Raw genomic sequence first — 23,329 nt, forward strand, 5'->3', positions numbered from 1 at the left:
TTGAGCCGTGCTGAGCCTTGTTCTAGTCTGGGTTCCATTGTTTAGTTAAACTCAGATATTCAATTAAATAATTTAGTGCAATGTCCTGAAACACAGTCATTCCCTGTTCATATTACCATATTATATACTGATGCACAATGAAAACAAACACAATGTTTTACATCAGTCGCTCATTCGGCACATACATAATGTTATTTACATTTTACATAGTGAGCAGATAGCTTTGTTGATTGTTTGAGTAGCATTGTTCCTTGGGATAACAACATACTGAGCTCATGTCAAGTGTTTTCAGTGTTTGGTATTGGAGTTGAATTAAAATTGCCAAAATGAGTTGTTTAAGAATTTGTATAAATAGCCATTCGAAAAGACATGATTTTAATTAACGCAAGAACAGCAAAAGATACGACCATGCACCGCTTGTGTACTGAACATCACCTGGTTGCTATCGGCATAACTGAAGGCGGTCTGTCTGTGAGAGAAGTTGCCCGGAGAATGAGATGTTATGCTTCAACAATCAGCAGAGTAGTCCATAGAAACCGGCTCTGTGAGGGACAGAGGGTCATCACACCGGCCCAGGACTGTCACATGCGACTGACCAATCTGCATAATCGTTTTCAAAATGCAGTGGCTACAGCACGAGAAATTCAAGCAAGAAATAACCTGCACATCAGCAGAATTACTGCAGCTCGCCATCTGCATGAAAATGGTTTGCATGTTCAGAGGCCGTTCAGGGGTAACATGTTGACAGATGAGAGACGAAATCGCCGTCTGCTTTTGGCCAGAGAACATCTGAGGTGGTGACAGAGAGAGTTGTGGAGAGTTTTATTCACCGGAGAATGGCATTTTGCCCTTGACAGACCTGATGGGGAAAACAACATGTGTGGAGACGTCACGGTGAGTGTTATGCTGACTGTTGTGTTGTTCAAGCTAGCCGGTGGGGTGGTGGAAGTGTGATGTGGGGAGGACACCAATACGGAAGTGTCGATTTTCCAGCAGGACAGTGCAAGACCACAAGTGTTAAGATTAAAATTGCACCACTTCAAGAAAACAATATCGAGGTCTTGCCATGGCCAGCTTTTAATTCTGACCTGATTCCAACAGAACATCTGTGGGACCAAATTGCCAGTGCCATCCACAGGAGACAACTTTGATCAAACAGCCTTCGTCAGCTGGCTGCAGCTGCACAGGAAGAGTGGTGGAACATCCCACAGCTGTCTATCCAGAGGCTGATCAGGTCTATGCATCAATGATGCCAGGATTGTGTTAATGCTCAGGGAGGTGATACTAACTTTGTAATGTTTTCATGTTGACAGTGTGTCATTTTTCATACTGAAAACTTATCATGATTCTTTGATATGTTTTTCTGTGATTTTGTTTGATATCTATGTTTAAAATATTTGATCAGACCTGAGTGTTGTGTTTGTTTTGTGCATCAGTATATGTAGGCATCATCAAGTTTTGAAAACGTGAATAAAGAGAATGGCAATCGCAGGATTTCAGTGTGTTGATCGTGAATTTGCTACTGTAGATAGTGTGAAATATACGGGATTAGGTTAAATAAAGCTTGGCAAGGGTTTATATTACATCTTTCAGAATCAGGTATAACCTCCAGACACTTGTTATACCGTTTACCTGTCCCCACAGAAACATTGCCTGTAGTGGATGCAAGAAATCTGTCAGGAAAAAGCACCATGTGGAACAAATGTAATATTCCTTACATCCATTAGGGGCAGTGTTGCAGGGGGACAGGTTAAGAAGTTGATGATGAAGACAAAATAAGATGTCTTTTTTTTTTTCTCGTTAAGATTGTAAAAAAAAAAAAAAATACCTAAAGGCACTACAATAAGAAAAACTCAGTAAGGAAAATTTAAACTTTTAAGCAATAGACGCTTTTGAGTGAAGCATTTTTGTCCTGGCTGTGCTTCGGCTAGCCTTTCACAGGAAGTGTAACAGTCTGGAACGAGTTCTCAGCTCTCGCTGGTTCCCGGCAGAGACTCTCGGAAGCTCACACTCTGTCTGTTGAATTTGCACAAGCCCATTTTACTTCTGTTACCGCTGAGGGTACACTCCTGTGCAAATTTACAGTTTGTGTAGTTGTACCCTTTTAAAAACTTCCAGGGTTCCTGTGCTGTACAAGAAGAGAACGCTGGCAGCGCCTGCACATAAACTTCCCCCTGAAGGAAGCAATTCCTTGAAGAATGGAAAGTGATGTAGTCATCCTGCCACAAATGTGTTTGCTGTGTTCCAGCACTCCAGAGGTTCCCTAATGCAGGCCTGCAAAGTCACGCACCTCCATGCAGGGTAAAAAAAAAAAAACAGAAACACTTACAAGCCTATAAAACTATTTTTAAAGTGGTTCTAGCTACAAAATAATTGCAAAAATCTTACCAGATGTGCACCTCTATTCTCTATCTAGGTTTCATGTGTGCAGTTTTGAAATGAACGAATATTATCAAAAACAGGCAAATAAGAACTCCACATGTACCATGGTAGGATATTTGTTCTTCTTTACATCAAGAAATGTGCAAAGGTGACTGCCAGGACTTGTGTCGTGTTGAATGCTGCCCCAGACTTGGCATTAGAGAAACCAGATAAAAACTACCTGCTGGGCTACAGCACAGGGTCATCTATACTATACAACCACATGACTTGTGATGAAGCTGCTCCCATTAATGCAAATTTGACTGCACCAGCAACTTTGGGGTGTGGAGGGACCAAGTTAATTGCCAGGGCCCTTGTCACAACGACAGTAGAGTGGTGACATCAGAACAAGGAAGTAATACAGAGACGACTGATGAAATGATATACTGAATACACTGCTGTGCAATTATTTAAATAGAAATAAAAGGCTTGAACAGAAAACACAACAGGACACGGCACCTTAGACCAAAATAAATAAACAAACAAACAGACAGACTAACACTAAACAAGACAAACGGGACGCAAGGACAAACAAGTATCGTGCTGGTCCTCCCAGCACACTTAGCAATTGTTTCTAACTGCTTAATCCTCCTCTCCTTCACCGTACCTCCTCGCTGTGCACCCAACCCCGGGTGAGTGAAAACATGCTGCTTTTACTGAGACTTGATTGCTAATCAATTATTCAATTGGAGTCTTGGTACAACTGCACGTGAATTAATTTAGTGCAATTTCCCATGCTCACATATTATTACATTTTACCTGCACATGAAGTGCTGTGCAATCTTCATGCCTAAATACAAATATACATTTGAAATCACTTGTATTACACAGACCCATTTATATCCCGTGTACCAATGACTATACACCAACATTAACACACCACACGCAACATATAAATATAAATATGCACAGGGACGGGTAGACTGCCACAGCCCTATATTGTATGGCATTGGAAATTAGAGTTTAATACCGTGCATTGTTTAATATCTGGTCTTTTGAGTAAACCCAAGAATTAATGAATCCATTTAACCTCCTTGGATGGAATCTTGTATTAAATGATGGACTTTAAATCTCTCACCACCCACGTTATTATCTGCTATGGGTAATTCCAGCAAGATCAGTTCTGGGGTTTAATTACAGAAAGATACACAGAAATAGGTTCCTGCATTCACAGATCACAATCTCTCCCTACTTCTCTGTGCCCTTTTTTTTTTCTTTACTAAGCCCGCTTCCTCCATGTCAGCTATGCATATTACATGCATCCGTGAGGTTTATGATTTACGATAATATCACAACACTGCTTGTATTCCTGTAGATGCTATAATAATGTGCACCCATGTTACATTTGATTCATGTTGGGTCGCCATCTTGAATATGAAATATACTCGTCTTTGCATTATTTTTAAATGGATCACCCAAAAAATAATAAAATAGCAAGAAACAAACAAACACTAACCAGCCAAGAAGTTCACCTGTTTCAACAAGCAAACAGAATCAATGGCTTATCCTCAAGCACGTCTTTATTCTTCATGTCTCATTGATATTTTTGTTGTGCAGTAGTAGCTAAGGTTATGACTGCCATGTGAATACATTAATGCCATGCAGCATTCCTGTGCTAGCCTTTTACACGACCCAGAGAGTGTCGCAGCCTTTTAAAACAACCCAGCAAATCGAGAGATTGAGACAATACAGGTTTTAATAAGAGATGTCCTTGGTCACTGAGCCTTTTTAGACTAACCAGTGAGGGCACAATTGTGTCTCATTAAGGCTGAAACTGCTGAGCACAACAATCGGGTTGGTAAAAGGGCCACTCACATCCGAGTTGCTACACGACATTTTGAAATGAGAGCCTCTAAGGAACATGCATGTGTAATGCTGATTGCTTTGTTTTGAGACTGAATAATACAAATAGCTCAAGTAGTAATTATGGATTAGCTCTTGTACTTGTTTCCAGTTGGGGGCGAGTAGATAGCATTATATACTGTACGGGTAGTTCAGGAGTTATAGATTTAAATTATTTTATTTTATAGTTTCTTGCCCTTGTGGTAACTGTGCTATTATTTAATGCTAACACACTACCAAAAACCATCTGTTATCTGCTTAACAGGTGTTGTTTGTTCCCGATTTGGTGCTTTGTTTGATAGCAGCGCCGCTATTTAATTGCAATCCTGTGGTAGATACTGTAATAATGCAGCTCAGCCTGTGCTCCTAGATATGGTTTCGATGGTCACATGGCTAGTAACGTTAGAGAGACAGGTTGATACAGGATACTCACATTGCAGTTAATATCAGCCCATGTTAACTGCAATGTAAGAACTTACACTGTATAGCACCGCCAAATAAAAAACGTGCCCTTTATTGTTATATACCAGCAGTGCGCAGGTCTTTTAAACTACCAGTCTGCCTGTTCTTATTAAACAAGAGTAGTGTCCAAGCCGGGCGTGGGTTTGGGGCTTGCTTACTGTCCCATTCCTACTTGCTGTTGTGCTTTACATAGTCCTCCTCTTCCTGTCACAGGTTGCCCCCCCTCCCCCAGTCCCTTGTGTGGTGTTTTGCTGGCATTTCCAGGTGTAGCATGCACGTCTGTGTTCAAGCCCAAGTGTATGTGTCTCTAAATGTGAAATACCATGCAGACTTCAGCCTTGTGTTCCATATACTGTCACTTCAGAGTACTGTAATAACCTCATCAACCTGAACACTGAATGTCAAACTCTGTAGGTGTTACCTGTGTACATGTTAGTGTGCTGTGGTATTTCTCCAGTCAAGATGTGGTTTTATTGGTATTATTATTTGTGTTAATTGTGTTGTTGCTGATAAAGTTATATATGAACTAATGTCATTTAACCTTCCTGTGGTTGGCAGCATATCCTGTATGTCTCAGTTATTACCTCAATTAGCTGTATGTGTTCAATTTAAAATCACTTGACCAGTTCATGTATAGAGCATTGAAACAGGTAGCAAGAAAATAGGGTGGAATGGCTACATTGTGTCATAGGGGGCGCTGTAGAGGTCACTTTGCTCATATAGCGTATAGACGTGCAACGCTATGAAAGCCCCCCACCCTCCTTTGGAGGAAGTTGAAAACATACAAACAAGTACTCCTTGTATACTCAAAAGCAATTCAACTGGGCAGGTAGCAACAGAAACAAGATGGTATGCTGCTGAGCTTAAAGCTGGCATATCAGTGAACTGGTCAATTACATGAACTGCCCTTTACAGGCACTGTTCAGAAGAAAATCAGGAACAGTTATAACATCTGGGTATACAATTTAAAAAATGCAGGCAAGTTGAGCCCAACAGATAAGACCCTGGTACCAGAGGAGGGTTAAATAACACAAGGTAAGTCGTTCTTCTGTGTAACTTGCAAGTCTAAGTAAGAATGTGTTAATTAAATGATAGAGTTGTTCTCATTCTTTGGTATACAGGGTTCTAAGATAGTTGGTCTGATTATTTTTTATTTTTGCACCACTGCAAAGAAAACAAAACAAAAAAAAAACATTTCTAACCTAATTCAGGGATGCTGCCTATGCATAGATGTTGTGTGTCTCTGTGAAAACACATGTGCTGTCCATATTAAGTACAGTAGCTAATGTATAAATACACTTGCTTTGTCAGATACACAACAATGCCCTGTTGGGTGCCCCCCTATCAGGTGATTAAAAAGTAGGTTTACCACATCAACGCCCCATATCATTGATGTGGTATCACCCTGTGTGTGTGTATATACACACACACACACACCGTATACTGTATTTTAATTTGATCTTACCAAAGTGGCAACCACTGTCCTCCATTTTTTTTTTATGTTTTTTTTTTTTTTTAAATATTCTTGAAAATATATTTGTGGGAACACTTTTTTAGCCTAACATACTGTATATCTTAGTTTTATCAGTAATTCCCCAGATACGGTGAATACTCATCGTTTAACTCATAGTTTTGAGACACAGTAGCACAAAGCAGTTGTGTTAATGAACGCTTTATTTTCCATGCTGTCAAATAGCTGTACTCTCCAACAGCTCTAGTCTAGAATTCTACTTGCTATCTGTTTTCAGTTTTGGTTTTGTGGATGTGTAACTTTCTTGCCAACTTGTGTCCTTTCTTTTCATTTTTATTTCCATTTCGATCTCTGAGCTTCTGTGTCCCTTCTCATTCTTGTGTTTTTGTCCATGCAATAGCTTCACTATAGGTTGGAAGGTCTAAAAGATGAACTGGGGACCCACAGGAGCTACGACTCGCGAGTAACTATTACAGATCAACGGGCTGCTCCCATTCGCAAACCTGGCTTTGCGTCATGAGTTCCAGCTCCTTGTTCTCTCTCTTCTTCTTTTGTAGATTCTTGACTTTTCCATTTTTTTCTTCCTCTGTAGCGCTGTCTCTTCACTAACATACTTTCCCTTTATTAGCTGTTTCGTGTGTTCGTTGGATCACTGTTTTTATGCTACTAGTTTTTTTTTTTCATTAGATGCGGTGCTTTGTTTTTTCTTAGCTGTGTTTTGAAGTAGGATTGTGTCATACTGTGTGTTTGTAGTTTCATGTATTTCTTTCAAACTTCACTAAGGGCTTTTAGAATTCTACAGTAGTTTTCATAAATGTTTTCATTCTCCCTTTGGGCCAAGGACAAAAACCAGAGTAGTATTAGATTACATGCTTTTGATTTCATAAAACTGATGACATTTACAAAAAAAACAAAAAAGATTAAAAAATATATTAGTTCAGAATACTTTTATTGTACAAATTTATTTGGTCCAATGAATTTCTTCATCTTCCAAGGTTTGTTTGTCAGGGGATGCAGTGTGGCCTATCAAGGGGGCTAGTAAGGAATTATCTATATAATAAAATATAAAGAAGATTCAGTGAAATGGAAATTGTAAATAAAGTATATACACAAAGTTTTGTATAATTGGTTTTACAACCCTTGCAATGACAAAAAGTTTTCTTATTTAATCATAGCATTTCTATATTGCTATTCCTGTAATATGTTCAAGAACAATATTCTCAGAAAGTACTTGTTTTAAAGCATAGGTATTTGACATTTGAAAGATATTTGACATTCCAGAAAATGTCCTCACTTCTTATAACAGAGGACCAGATTAAAACATAAACATGGTAAATGTTTCAATGCGCTTTGAGAAAGTGTATTCTTGAATATGTTATTATCAGAAGAAGAACTGTACTGAAATAAGAAATGTTTCAAAAATTAGAATAAAAATGGGCCTGACCTGACTGTGGTGCTTGAGCTCTAAACTCTGTACAGTATGTGTGAAGATGTAGAAAGACATTGAGGTGGTTCTTTTGAAATGAGAGCTAAAGGTCCTGGCTCCAGGAAGGTTCTTTCATTACCAGCATGGTCCTGGGCCTAAAGGAGGAGTTGTTCATCTTCTGGAAGTGTAACTCTGTCGTTGTTTTTATTTAAAGAACACATTTTCTCCTAGGCAAGGACGGTCATTTACCACTCCTCAGTTATCGCATCCTTCTCATCAGTATTTTCATTAGCTGACTAGATCCTGTATCTTCTCTACTGTTACCAACTCAGCAGGCTTTCCATATTAAAGTTCCTCAGGTTTTTAATAGTTAAGTATCAGAAAATAAACAGCATCTACTTATTTCATTTGTTGAAAATAATTTACTGTTAAACTACCAATTTAAATGATCAAAAAATAAAACCATAGGAAACTAAGTCAAGCAGACAAGCATTTCGGCTCACCGGTGGAAGTACAGGCCAAAACATCTGCGTGCTTGACTGAGTTTTTTCTTATAGTCTTGCCTCAGAATTTGAGTAGGTCATGCAAAGGACATTGAAGTAGTTACAGAACACCAGCCTTCAGCGGTTCCCACACGCACTGGTCCCTGTCACCTGACACAGCAGTGTTCCCCAGGCTGGGGGATCAGTTCATTTACTAGCGTGCCGCTGTTAAGCGTACTGCTTTGGCGTCATTTCTTCACTTGCAATTTCCACGCAATAAGTATGTGCCTTTATAAAACATACAGGTGGGTGATTAAATGAATTCAGTCCTGGAACCTCATTCAGGATCCTCAGTGTTATGTGTGGGAACCACTGCTGTAGTTGACTCTCCTGGATTAATAAGATCTTGGTATTGTCTCTAATGTAGGAAGCCTGCGAGCTGGCTCAGCTGTGTGCCTGCTGTTGTGTGCACTGTTTCCTGATGGGGTCCATCTTGTTCTCCGCAGGTTCAGTCAAGGTGCAGCAGTAAGGAAAATATCCTGAGAGCCAGTAAGTACTGCCTATATGGGCCCTGTTTGATCAGCCTATTCCCTGCTGCACTTGATCTTATTAGAGGATTGCACAGCCTTGGTAAATCCTTCTAGATTGCATCAACTACTTATTTTTAAATAACCACAGATAGGTGGTTAATACAATTCAGAGTGCACAAGGTAGGTATACTAGATTGCAAACCCTTTTCTTTAGGTCCTATTCCTTATGTAAGACTTGCTTAGCTGTGCACACTACGTATATACTGCAGCACTGTGATATAGGTGTAGATCCTGTTCTTCAAAAGATGTTTAATGATTTAGCCAAGGCTAATACACTAGCCTCACATGCCTGGGTTCACATCCATCTCAGTTTGGTGGTTTCAACCTAGCCCCCAGTAAATGTATGTGTAAAGCCACATCAAAAAATAAACACAGCATAATTTAGCCCAGTGTAATGCAATCGGCATTCTTCTCTTGAGAGAATGAATGGGATGGAACTCCATACTGAAACAACAGAAACCAGAACCGCTCAAAAAGAATGCAAACATAAGAAGAGCCATGCTTTGTGATTCTTGGCTGAGACCTGTTTGGGGCTGTTTTTAATGTGTTGAAAGGATTTTGGTCTTTAGATGGTCTACATATACAATATTATGAAGAATCTAATATTTTGCAGCCTTCATGTATTTGGGACAACATTCTGTGCACTACCCTCTGTTAGTGGCACAGATGAATAGATGCATAACTATTCATTTACTACCAATGCAAAACTGTTGAATGACTGGATGGAACATTCGTTGTTGAGATTTTGCAATGGTGACGGTCAAGCCAGAAAGATTTGCGTTGATGCTGTTTGCATAGTTTTTTATGGAGGTCAGTCGTTCTGTAACAGTCAATAACAGAATGGCAAATAAAGCATGGCTGGGATTAAACTAATTGATGAATAATACCTGTTGCCATGGGGAGCACTCAAGCCCTGCTGTGAACTCTTTCAGTACACATGAAAAAAAAAACTAGAATGTCTGCAAATATACTCTTTGGTGGCTTAATTCTAGGTGTAATATATCTTTAATTTTTGGCCCTCACAAGTAGGCAGCATTTCCATTTTATAGACACCCTTGTCGTTTGCAGCAATACGCTGTAGAGCTGGAAGCTTCCACAGCCAATACTGCACTGTGGTTCTGAGTGATTCTAAGATCTGCTACACCAGTATTGGCTGCCAGGATGGAGCACAGTACAGTAGGTCCACCGTTGTCAGTCAGGTATTTGACGTGATGCGATTTATCTGCAAAAGCTGTTTTAAATTTCTCAAGAGGAGTACATGACAGAAACAGGTACATTTACATTCATTTTTGTTCTTCAACTTAAATTCTGTGTTGCTCAGATGTTGTTTAAATAATTCCACCCAATATGTGCCAAAGGTTATGCATCACCCTATAGAATTGATTAATTTTGCTTCATAAAGTCAAATGAAACCTGCTGAATAATGTTACGTTAGCATATTGACGTTTCAAATCTAACACGAAATACTGTACTGCTGTTATGGCTTCCGGTAAACTTTTGCGATATCATTTTGTAGATTCTTTGATTAGATGATGTTAAATAAAATATCTAAATGATGTTCATATTTATTTTTTTGTTATGTCTCCATCCAAAAGATGCAAAACTTTTAGCCATAGCTGTACTCGACACAGGTCACCAAGCTTTTGAAAATAGCCCCTGTTAGTGTTTGGCGATGGTGCTGGAGTTATTAAAGTCTCTGATGTGACGGGTGTTTCCCCTGTGCCCAGGTCACAGCGCAGTCGATATCACCAAGGTGGCCCGGAGACACCGCATGTCGCCCTTCCCGCTCACCTCCATGGACAAGGCCTTCATCACCGTTCTGGAGATGACTCCCCTGCTTGGCACCGAAATCATCAACTACCGAGGTGAGCGCCGCATCCACCCAACATAGCACTTCTCTTTCTTATAAATCCCATGAATCATTTCTTCAACTTTAACACAACCTATAGCAATCTCAAACTATATTCCCTAATGTGGCAAATCACGGCAAGAGCAGATTTGTTTTCACATATCATTTACACATTTAAATTGAATCTTTGGAAACGATTTCCTTGTGTCTTTCATAAAAAAAATTTAAAAAAATGTATAAAAGGAAGTGTGAGAAAGAACAAAAGAATTGACAGGCAGGTCAAGTCTGCTCAACAAAATAAAGGGAAGCAGAGGTTAAGTACGGGAGCTTGAGCTGGCTGATGTGTGACACCAAGGGCTGCCAGGCTGTACATCAGTGTATTCTTAGTGTTTGCTCCCAATTTAAGATGTTGCGTAAAATATGCATTCAGCAAGTGAGGGTGGGGCAGCCTGAATGCACACTATGACTCTACACAATAGAATTCTGTAACCTTTTACTTAAAATAATAAAAATAAGTGGTATGAAACAGATTTGTTCACAGAGCAACAATCATTCTTATGTAGTTTTCTCACACTGATCTCATTCACTTCATTTGTCATTCAAAACTCACTTCTCTGCTAGTTGAATGGTTTCATCTTTATTTGGCATTCTTCACTAATACATTCAGACACTTCTTTTCTTAATGGATCTGCAGTGTTGTCACTACGTTCAGCCATGGTTCAGTATGCAGTGGAAAAGCATCTCCAAGTTGGAACACAAGTTAACACAAGAATAGGATGCATGGGGGGGACCTTACATGAGAAATGCATAATACATGATATACAGTGGAAAGTACATAATACATGATAGTAGCATAATACATAGTACTCTGAATACAGTGGAAAGTGCAGAATACATGATAGTAACAATACATGAAATAGTAGCAGCAGCTAATAACAGATATCAGGGTTAAGGAGCATGGAAAGCAAGAGAGAACAGGTGGGTTTTGAGAGCATCACAAACCAAAACTGGGAAAGAGTTCCAGAGAGTTGGAGCCATGAAGCTAAATGAGTGTTGTCCAGAAGAAGACCTCAGCTTGCGGGCACATCCCCTCCAAGAGTCGGTAGCAGTAGCTTGGCAAAGTGTGTGGCTCAGCTGGTGGGGTTGGTATGAGATAGCCATGCATTGAACCGTGGTTTCTTAAGCAGAATGTGGTACCATGGTCACAGAGTAAAATGTTGGTAATTTTATCTTGCTGTATTTAAGTTACAGAGACTTACTGAGGAATAGACATTTGCTATCTGATTAGCTGAACCAATTAGAAAGCTCTGTAGCATGTATTGAGAACCAATTAATAACCTTAAAGGGGTGGAGCCTAGACAGTGGGATAATGGTAGACGCAAAGCCAATAAAAAGCCCTGTAGTCTTAAGAACCAATCAGGGATTGTCATAGTTAGGAGAGCTGTAATGTGAACAAGGCAGCTGCATGAGGAAAGTTTTAGGCTGCCAGCTATAGCCTCCAGTGCGCTGGGGAAATGATTTAAAAACCATTGATACTCCAAGCTTCTTTATCCTTTTTTGCCATTTTCACACGGTATCTGTTTTTACAAATAAAAGCTTGCTTGCAGCATTCCTACTGTGTATAAAGCTACAGCGTGCATTTTTAAAGTATAGAAATGATCAGTGCACAAATTGCATTTTAAACAAAGTGTGCTTGTTTTAAAGGTGGAATGTCCCATATGTAACAAATATTGTGTTTACTTATTTAAGAAAGTGTTTTACAATCTCAGCTATTGTAATTCCTCATTTAAGTTGCATTTTACCCCCTGAAAATATATTTTACTCTCTCAGTGTTAAAATTAGAGGGTAAGTTACTCCCAGACCCAAAGCCTTGTCTGGAGCGTTGGTTGCAAGCCCATGCTATTTATTTTCTGCCTTACAGCAATTGGGAGCCACAACCAGGTTACATTATAACCTGCTCCACGGTATGAAGGTATAGCATGATTCTGTGCTTCAAAAGCTAATATGGAGACCCTCATGTTTTTCTGTTTTACTTACTATAAATAGGGACTTTGATATAAAGTCCCTGCTCAATTGTAATGCTAAGGGAGGGAGAGCTTGGTCATTTCGCTCATTCCTGTAGAAGGCAGGGACTCCCTCAAGACTGCCATCTGCTGTCTGATCATGTGCGGTTCAGGTGGACTCATCTTGCATTAACTGCACAAGATAATCTCGGAAAGCTAATTTGCTTCTTTCATATCTGAGGGGACCCTGCCGTGGAATATTAAAAATGGAAACATCTCTTGACTGTATCTAATTCCAGGAGACAGGCCTAATCTTGTTTGGTTGTGGCTGGTTTTTAACAGCATACAACAGGGATCTCAACTTATTGTAATTGCATTCAACACAGAGTTAAAATAAAAGGTCACAGCTCAACCAGAAAAGGAATTTGAAGACAAGACATCAATAAGACTTCCAAAACCCAGTGAAGTTTTTGTATTTTTTATTGAGTTTGTGGTTCCGTTTTTTTTATTATTATTATTAATAGACTGCCTCTACCAACTGCAAAAGCTTTGAAAGCCCTGTTTTTTTTTAAGTTTAAAACTGAAAGGCTTTTAAAAGATTGTAAACATGCGCAATAGTATTATTGCTATAAACTTTTAAAGGGAATATTATCTTGCATGAATTCTTCTCCCTGGTTGACTGTGCATGTTTTTCTTGGTGTCATCCTTGTGTTATCAGTTTCAGTAAGCATACTGTACGTACAGCCCCTAATGAATCCTGGTTCACTGCCATGAATAAGAGCTGATATAATGAGCCATTGAAAAGCCGTGGATCTCCACTAGGGGTGAGATGACACTCATCTCTCCCGAGTAATTCCATGTAAGAAGTATTTGTTGGCAGGCATTAAATAAATCAGAATACACCTATTTACTGTACTGCTTTCAAAACACCTTTGCAATTGAGGATCAATCAATGACAATTAACTTCCGCATTGAGTGTTTTAAAAGCCGTTTCAAATCGAATTTTCCGCTCATTCAGGATGCTGACATTTGTACTGCCATACTGTGGCCATATACTGACATTAAAAATTAATTCATAACTAGCAACTTTGAATTTCTTAAAGGCAATTACTCAGAAAATAGAAGTAATTGGCCCTAATCGCCACAAAATGAAACCATTTAAAAACCACAATTATGGTCTCTTACTGAATTCATGAGACAGGAACTAAACTAGGTGCTTGCTCACTCTTCAAGTGTCCACCAGAGTTTAGGAACCAAAGAAACATCCTTTCTCTGTGTTTCCCATGGTGCTTTGAGAGATCAGTGGCACAACATGCCAGGTACCTGCAGCCCAGCAGGCACAGTATGTGAACAGCTTTTAGCAAGTAAAGGGAAGCGCACGTTCGAAGTATTACATTTGCAATTGCAACCAAACCTATCATTATTAAAAAAAAAAACCAACTAGACCCTTTAAAGGACCGGTTTCTCACTGTTGTGATGTTCCTCTTGCATGTCTGGTGAGAGGTTGCGCCACCCTGAGTGGCCTCCTTATTGATAGGTAAAAGTCCTGAGGATTCGTACTAGGCAGTAAAGTTGAATAAGCCATGCTGGTCTAAAGGCAAGTCTTTTTGTTGATCCTTAGCTACACTAGCTTTTGGTACCTCAAAGGTCTCTTCATGTGAGATTGGAAACCACTGGTATGTAAAGCTCCTATTACAGGAAAGGACTGAGATTAAATCCATCGATTCTCAGATCATTCAATTGATTGTATAAGCATTGTAAACACAAACTAGACCTGGTTATTAACTGAAGGCTTGTTGAGTTGGATAATTATAGACTTCCTAGTTTGAGCATTGAAGATAGGCTTATTCCAGATAAGTCACGCCTGTATTCTAGAATAGAAACATGACATGTTCTTGAATTTTTATTTTATACAGTAAAGAGGCAGTAAAGATGTGGAATCAGGGTTAGTAGGAATCATACATCTTGTGGTACTTGGTCACTTTAATGCGTAACAGCATGGTCACTAGAAAGCAAACCTCCTCTTTCCAACATCCAGCGCATTCTCCCAGATTGTTCAGACAGATATCAAGGCTCTGTCATATCTGCTGATAGGATGTGTCACATATACACATGAACTGCATTCACGGAGAGTAGAGTTTAACAGCATCAGATTGAACCGCTGCAGTGCATCTCTGATACATCTCCCTTTCTCTCCCCCCGCCAGATGGAATGGGCCGAGTCCTGGCACAGGATGTGTACGCGAAGGACAACCTGCCCCCCTTCCCAGCGTCCGTCAAGGATGGCTATGCTGTACGAGGTGAGACTTTCACACAGGAAAGTGTGAGAAACACCAGGGGAATACCGTGTGAATGTGCAGATAGGTGGAAAGCGCTTATTACCGATTTAAAGCACACATGAAAATCTTATAGAAATGTAAAATAACATGTTATACCCTGTGAAATTGCATTCAGTTTCATTTAGGATCTTTTTGCTATCCCATGATATGCATTCTTAATCTGTCTGTTCAGCATTATTTATGTCTCAGCCCCACATCTTGTGTTTACACTTCCCCTAAGCAATGGGGGCTCCTCGGCCACAGTCACACAGACTTATATGTGAAATCGAAGCAGGAGCTGCGTTTTCAAAGTATAAGCTCATTCGTCTAGCTGCGTGATTATACAGTGCTATAACAAGTAGCCAATCATACCCGACACATAACGCCAGTGAAGATATTGGATGTTTGTTTATTTTTTATGCATTTTAGATTTCGTATTCCTCTGCAGTGTGTGGAGGGATTACATCCAGCTCCTGCTGATCTCAGGCCCACCACCGCATTACCAGTGATCGCAGCACAATAGATTTGAGTTGACAAACATTGCACAGTGGTCCTGATATGCTAGCACACTGCCTGACACCACAATACCACTGGCATGGTGATGTGGTACTACAATATCATTGTCATGAAAAAAATATGGCCATTGAAGCTGGCCTTGTGCAACTTTCTGAACACTTCTGTAAGTGTAGCCAATAAGAATTGTTTGACCTCTTATTTAAACCACTAAAATACATTTTAAAAAACATCTTGCCAGGTTTTTTTTTTTTTTTTCTGTGGAAGCTAAATGGTGCAGCAGACTAATTCAGTAGCCTTCCAGTCTTCTTACCTACAGTCGCCATGTTTTTAAATTTCAGCACCATTTTCAGTCTCTGCTTGAGAGAGGCCTAGGACTAAATGGCAGGCAGGGATTGTTTAGGACAGGGTTAAGGTTCTTTTCTCTATCTCTCTCTCTCTCTCTGAGCTGTAAATTGACTCTCTTGGTACCTGTCTGAGGAATCAGTTCCTTTTGTCCCTCACCTTTCAAGTTTCAGCTCTAAATTCACAATCACCAAACATGTACAGTTCACAGTATATGTGCTGTACTTGGAGTTAGTACCTATATGCAAAGTGAATGTAGCTGTTTATTATTTATATGCCATGTTCCTAGTAGACCATGAATCATTCTGACCTTTCACTGTGCTGCACAAAAGCTGATGTGCCTCCAGGCCTGAGGGAACGACCGAGGCTAGTTCTCACTCTGCTTTTTTTTATTTCAGGACAGGGTTTTTATTAGCTCAGATCAGTCTGACAGCAGCGCTACAGCTTTCTATTTTTAAACAACATCAATGTCAATCAGACAGCAAACTTTTGCTTTGGAATTAAAGAATTTGACCAGGTCGCTATCACTAGTAATAATGATTGCTATAAGGTATTACCAAGTAATCTAGTATGCATTTAATTACCCCAGCCCCACTTTTAAGTTATTACTTAGAAACCATTCAAAATACAGATTTTAACTTGTTTATTACTGTGAAATTCCTGTTCATGTTTGCTGCTGGTCTTTCTTTTCTTCCTATTATCTATTTTTAGTGTTTCTTCCTTAGTGTCATATCAGTGCCAGACAAGATCTGTTGTGTAGCCATTGCTGGTAATGCTGCTCTCTAAACAACATTAAGAACAGGCCGAGTCCGCAGCTTTTTGATGTTGTTTCAGTTCACTTTTGACATGACTTGTTTGTGGTGTTTACACTCGTGCTGCTTGGTTCTGCTGGGTCCAGTGTCACCTTTCACCTCAGTTAGCCCCACCTGCTTTACATATATACTGAGCAAGAGAAAGGGTGGGGTCAGCAGAGGTCACATTTGAATGGAATGAGGACATCTGTTCAGTGCTGGCAGTTAGGAATTCCAGGCAAGCTCACACCTCCAAAAGAACAAGAACTCTGTATGGGAGCAACAGAGCCCAGAGCTACGCAGAATGATTGCAAACATCATGCCAAAGTAAGAGAAATGTAAAAATACATACAAAAATAAATCAAACAAAAACTCTGAAGAAAAGTAAGGTTTACGCGTTATAACTTTTTCCAGCTGCTGATGGGCCAGGGGATCGTTTTATCATCGGGGAATCTCAGGCTGGTGAGCAGGTGAGAGCATTTCTATGTTCAGGTTGTTGTAGTTCCATCAGGTTCAAAGTGATGTCTCTCTGATATCTATATTGTTATTTTACACTAACATTTAAGAGACTTGCACACACACAATCAGAGTTTCATCAACTTTAGAACTAATCAGTTGAACAGACCATGTCTGGGTTTTTTTATAGGTTTGGAAAATGAACAGTTTTTTTTTTTTCCTCCACTTTTGATATTGATGTGTGAGAACACTGATGAGGGTATGGAGTGGGTTACTGTGACGGGGTACCCCTGCTCCTGGGTGTATTTTTGGTTTATTTTGTATAGTTTGGGTTAGGTATCACAGGGGAGTTAACGTATATTGGTACGTGAGCACGGGGATGTGGGTTTGTGTGTGTATGGAATAGTGGTGACAGGGAGGCAGTTAAAATCCTCCCTGTAAAAACATGTGGGAATGTAGCTGGAGCTGTGAATTGAATAAATGATTCAATGATTAATTGAAGCTCCAGCGACAGGTGTATAAATAGGATGATCACGGATGAGAAAGGGGTTAAGTGTGTTCAGAGGCAGAACGAGACATGAGTTACAGAGAACTAAAAATAGATCATAACAATTGCTACTCGTGCTGGCTTGTTACTAGCACGATACCTCTTTGTTTCTGTTTTATTCAACCTTTTTTATTTGTTCATTTATAATAAACCGGCACAAAACCGCATTCACTAATGTCCATTCTCTTCCTGGTCTGACCTCACCACAAGAGCCAGCTTGTCACAGTTGCCTAGCCATGGTGTTGATACTACATCACTGGGGTACTTTAACCCTCGACTTGACAAACTTTTGAGATCAACCAGCTACTAGGAACCGGACGAGCACTGATGGGCCAGACTGCCTCCTCTTGTTCATAATTCTTTGTGTTCTTTGGGGTATAACCTGATGCGTTGTGTTCTGTTCTAAAGCCCACTCACACAGTGATGCCCGGTCAGGTGATGCGCGTGACGACTGGCGCCCCCATCCCCTGTGGCGCTGACGCAGTGGTGCAGGTAGAAGACACAGAGCTCCTGCGAGAATCAGATGACGTGAGTCCTAGAACTTTCCTTTGATGCAGTTCATTTATGAGAAATCGAATAGAAGTTGCCTTGTGTATGGCAGTTCAGTTCTGCTGAAACTCTGCGATTTGATCTTATAGCTGTTTAATATTAAAAGAGTTGTTTTCTCCAACTGCTGCAGTGTTTTATAAGACGTGCAGGAATATAATCAAAATTTGACATGAATGTAGACTCTCTTAAAAGGAGCAATTGCCAAAACGTACCTATATTTTCATTATAGCACTAGCCACATTAGCACTTCCCTCCCTTTTCTTGTTTTAAGAATCTTTTGTTTTATCCTATTTTATATTTTAAATACACAATGATGTCGCTTCCTGTTATCCAATCGCTTCCTATGCTGTAGGTCAGATTCACTCGTTCATAACTGCACTCGGGAAGTAATTAGGTAATTTGGTTTTTACTTTTTAACTAGCATCCATTAAATAGTTAAAATCCTTTATTTTTATGTTTCTTAGGGTAAGAAAATAAAAGTGTGTTGTGATGAGTAAAGAAACCCTGAGTAATCTTGATGATACTGCAGGTGACTCATTTTCTACTGCATCAAATCATCCTTCAGAAATAGGTCCTGTCAAACCGAAGATTTACTACAGCCAACCATTTCTCAGTCTATCTGCTTTTGTGGAACTTGAAACAAAAGGAGCCTGTCTGATTTTTCTCTGCCCTACAGCATGGATTGACTTCACAAAAGAAACGCAGCAGATAATACCAGGCCTTCAGGGGAGGGAGAGAAAACTGTATCTAGAAAACTCAATTTAACTGTGCTAAATAGACAGTAATTAAACAGTAATTTGAATTGTTGAAAGAAGTTGTCTATAAAATTTGTTTAAAATGACTGTATCACTGAATAAGGTGTATTTTTTCCCCTATACAAAGAATAATTCTGTTTTTATTAAAAATTGTGAGCCTTTCTGACAGCTAAGACTTTGGCATTGTTTTGGATGGAGCAGTGGAGATATTGTGCAGTTGAAAGTCGCGCATGTGCAATGGGAATATTTGTTTTGCAGGGTACAGAGGAGCTGGAAGTGCGGATTCTGGTTCAAGCTCGGCCAGGACAGGACATTAGGTTAGTGTCCGGATCTCCTGTTCTGTATGCCTAAGTGCTCGTGAAAAGCCAGGTGTTGAAATCCTGGGTGGTTGTGCTGGCTTGTTAGCGTCAGCTCCCGATCAGTCTCCTGCTACAGTACAAAACACAACAGTAGCGCTCCAGCTTGTTTATTATTTCAGCCCAAGGGGCCGTGCTCATATAGCTGCGTCTCCTTTGTACTGTCAAACTCCTCCCTGTGATCAGCACGACGCCACGCTTTATCCAATCGCCGCACACATCACAGCTGATCACAATAGAGTTGTTTAGCAGCCTTATAGCAACACCCTTTCACCAAGATGGCCGACTTCCAGTTCTGTCCGACCATCGAGTCGGGCCCATCCTTGGGAAGGCTTACCCCCCAGCCTTACTTAGCGCCCTCTCAGGTTGGGAGGTAGATTTGCAGCACAGATTCATTCTCTCCCGTTCACAAAGCTATAGAAATGTGAGTAAAGGGACACTTGAACTAGAAGAAGCTTCTTCAGATTTACTAAGATTGAGTTTGGGATTGAGTATTTAATTTATAGATGCACAAGAGTTAACCGGGAGAAAACATGGGGGGCTGTAATAGATTCGGACCAATATTCACTTTCATAGTCTTTCATAGTTTCTATACTACTTTCATAGTCTTGCACCTCTTGGAGAAAAAAATTAAGGAATCATTTTAGCAGTATCCAGTTAAAACATTTCTAAAGCCGTTGCTACTACGGCCAGCTGCATATGAGATCTTATAAGGGTTGGGCTGTATTTATCTCCTTGTATTTTTGTTTTCTCTGTTTTACATTGTGATCCAACTCCTAGGCTTCTGTTAAATTAGAAGTTAGAATGTCTATTTTAAGCAGGCTTACCACCCTAAGAATATTTATTAGCGCACGGGTAATATCTTGCTTTAGCGACCAAGATCAATAATATCAATTATCCATGCAGCACAGAGCTGCTTCCCCTTAACCCTCTTTGCTAAAGCTTACAACATAAGCCCAGGAGCAAACTCTGTGTTTCCATAAATCATCCTGAATGTTCATCTTTTAATTATGTTGTCTTTTTCCAGACCCATAGGCCATGACATTAAGAGAGGGGAGTGCGTGCTGGCAAAAGGAACCCACATGGGCCCCTCGGAGATTGGTCTCCTAGCAACGGTGGGGGTCACAGAAGTGGAGGTTCAGAAATTCCCAGTGGTGGCGGTCATGTCAACAGGAAACGAGGTAAATAACGGAGTCGGAGCGCCGGCGGTACATTTCATCTGATAGTGCTCAAAGGAAAAAAAAGCTTAATTTAATATATATATATATATATATATATATATATATATATATATATATATATATATATATATATATATATATATATATATATATATATAGGCTTGTTTGGGCTGTTTGGCCTTTAATCAGTGTGTGCTTATATTAGGCTTCCTGATGAGATAAGCACAGTGACATACCAGGCTGGGGCAGATTAGCATGAATTGCAGCAAGTGAGCATGACCACATTATAATCAGGGCAGCCCTTCGGTGATCAAGACCTCATTCTATACAAACACACAGTTAAGTAGGAACTTGGCTCCTGATTGTGTCCAAGGTAAGCCTTTAAAAGGCAGTAGTGCATGCTTTTGTTTGTGCAAGGTAATGCCTGCCAGGGCTCTAGTTGAACTTCTGTTACAAACTACTTCTTTAAGAAGGTTAAAAATGCTGACTTAAACGGCAGCAACAGTGACTACGACTGTGGACACAAACAAAGCCACTAATACACAGACACAAAGTAAAGCATTCACAAGATTGAGAAAGACACTTTGTGGAAATACTCGTAGAAATTTGATAAATGCTTTAAATGTTATTAGGGCGTCTGATTTTTCAGGTGATTTTTTTTTTCCAAATTCGGGTGAATGCTTTTTTAAAAATCAAGTAGAATTATTTAATGAAAAAATCTGGTGAAATCGGTTGGATTTTTTATACTATACTCAAGAAAGATTCGGGTAGAAATCGTTTTTTATTTAGAAAGAAATAAACAAGCTTAAGCACAAAGTGTTGACAACAAAGATGTCTTCAACAGCTTAAATCCCCAAAGTATGTATATTTCCACACATTGAGATATGCAAACTTTGAAATATCGAAAGAGCACTATATACGATGATGTATGTACTTATCTAGTACATTCCAGGCGGCTACATGTTTTATTGATTGTCTGAAACCACAGGGAGGGGTTTGGCTCCACATTATTTGCTTTAGCTCAGTGTGTGTTGGTAACCAGGTTGCTTGTGCTTGTGTTGCAGCTGCTGAATCCAGAGGATGACCTCCACCCAGGCAAGATCCGGGACAGTAACCGGTCCACCCTCCTCGCCACCATCCAGGAGCACGGCTACCCAACCATCAACCTGGGCATCGTCGGAGACAAGTACGTCACTCACTCCTCACACACTGCACCTCCTCGTTCCCGTATCAGACTGGGGCGGCCTGCCTGCAGCCAGTTCAATCTGCAGTCTACAATTCATTGAAGGTCAAAGATAGGTCAAAAGCTATATTTTTCATGTTTCTTTGTATCAATGTACTTACCCTCCAGCCTGCCTTCATGCCTACATTTAAAATTTGCCTCTTGTTTCAGACTCGCACTGCCAGTGCAAGTTGCATTGATATTGCCCTGCCCGTTGGTATTGCTCTGCCCATTGATAATACTCTGCTGTCCCTGTTAGGTTAAGTTTGAAATAATACACGTCAAATGGACTGACTGTAATGAGCAGCACATACTCACTGTAAGAGACAGTAAAGCACCATGGATGGGCAGGAGTAGTTGTGTCTTGTTCACCTTTTGTTTTGTAACTAGATTAGTTTGTTTATACAGCAGATGTCATTCTTCTAATAGGAATGTTTTTGTATGTTGTTCCAAGGAGGACATCTTCCAATCTCAGCTCAGAGATGTGTCTATCTTTTCCCACAAAAACAATTTTAAAGCCAGGTTGCCCAGCCAAGTTTCATGTACCATATTACCAAAAAAACAACTGTAGACAAGCATTAAATGATTGTGAACTATTAACTGACAGAAACTTTTCCCTAAACACAGAAATGTTATTTTTCAAGCCGTGGGCACAGAACAGCCTCCGTCCTACAGCATGCTGCATTACTGCTGTAGGTTTATCACTCACACAATAGCCAAAGCCCATGGTGGCTCACAGAGCAAGAGGCTTCCAGTTGTATCTTCTCATTTGTAGTGTTTTCAGGAGCTTTGACTGTCAGTTCAGGAGCTGCTCTTCAGTTCAAGTTGCTAGACATAAAATGTGCAGCCTAGGCTAGAGCAGCCATGTGTCTTTGCTCTGTAAAACACTTGAAAATGCAACTGGTTTGAGCTTAAAAAGAAATTAAATGATTACAAACATGATGAAAAGATAAGGGGGTCGTCAAAAAAAAAAAAAAAACACCTAACAGAGTGAAATTTGAACCTGCTTACTTTCAGTGTACTTCAAGTTCCCACCAAACAAATGAATCTGGCTCTTTCACTGTAGTGTAATTACTTCAAACACACTTCCTATCAGAACTTTTCTAATGCGCTCTGTGTATTACCCTGCGGAACGCACCGGCGCGGAACAGTTAAAAGGTTAGAGGAGATGGATGTGAAGAGAGAATATTTGTACTTGTAAAAAGGTCCAACAGATAAGCAAGGTGCTTGAGTAATAACTAATTAGTTGAAAATGACTACAATAAAATAGAACAAATGAGGAGATCTAGCATAAACTATTTCTCTGTTAATAGAAATTGGTCATGAAGTGTGAAATTGGTAGCTAAGTATTGATCTATTGATCGCAGCTGCAGTGGAAAGAATGTGAACAGAACCCTCATAAATCTGGGGTGGTCTACGCAAATACCACAGGTAATAATTTAATAATCTAAACAGCGGACATTCTTAATATTACTGCTGTTCCCTGTTTAATATCCTGTCATACGTGTTCTCTATCTTTCTCTATTGATGATGCTCGGATCATTATTTAAGCTTCTTTTCCAGTGGTTATTTTAGACATAAATAAAATAATAATTTTTATTTGGCACCTTTCATAGTGGACCACCATCACAAAGCGCTTTACAAGATACAAGACTAGGGTGTCTGAACTGTGCATCAGCTGCAGAGTCTCTTACAGCAACGTGTCACCCCAAAGAGGGAGCACAAGGAGGTTAAGTGAATTGCTCAGGGTC

General features: G+C 39.9%; 1 protein-coding gene across 22 annotated transcripts in view; it reads left to right on the plus strand.

Annotated features, from left to right (window-relative positions):
- LOC121323819 (gephyrin) overlaps positions 1-23,329 on the plus strand; it is a 182,693-nt gene that overhangs the window by 144,752 nt on the left and 14,612 nt on the right. For 12 of the 22 annotated variants that reach the window (XM_041265054.1, XM_041265055.1, XM_041265057.1 and 9 more), the window contains 9 exons: positions 6,597-6,659; positions 8,611-8,653; positions 10,422-10,559; positions 14,753-14,845; positions 16,927-16,982; positions 17,924-18,043; positions 19,078-19,136; positions 20,203-20,356; positions 21,421-21,542. In XM_041265054.1, the coding sequence (XP_041120988.1) occupies positions 6,597-6,659; positions 8,611-8,653; positions 10,422-10,559; positions 14,753-14,845; positions 16,927-16,982; positions 17,924-18,043; positions 19,078-19,136; positions 20,203-20,356; positions 21,421-21,542 (848 nt within the window). The remainder of the gene's footprint in view (positions 1-6,596; positions 6,660-8,610; positions 8,654-10,421; positions 10,560-14,752; positions 14,846-16,926; positions 16,983-17,923; positions 18,044-19,077; positions 19,137-20,202; positions 20,357-21,420; positions 21,543-23,329) is intronic. The other 10 variants (XM_041265056.1, XM_041265063.1, XM_041265065.1 and 7 more) reach the window with 1 other exon arrangement.

This window comes from Polyodon spathula, chromosome 12, assembly GCF_017654505.1.
Source record: "Polyodon spathula isolate WHYD16114869_AA chromosome 12, ASM1765450v1, whole genome shotgun sequence".
NCBI lineage: Eukaryota > Metazoa > Chordata > Actinopteri > Acipenseriformes > Polyodontidae > Polyodon > Polyodon spathula.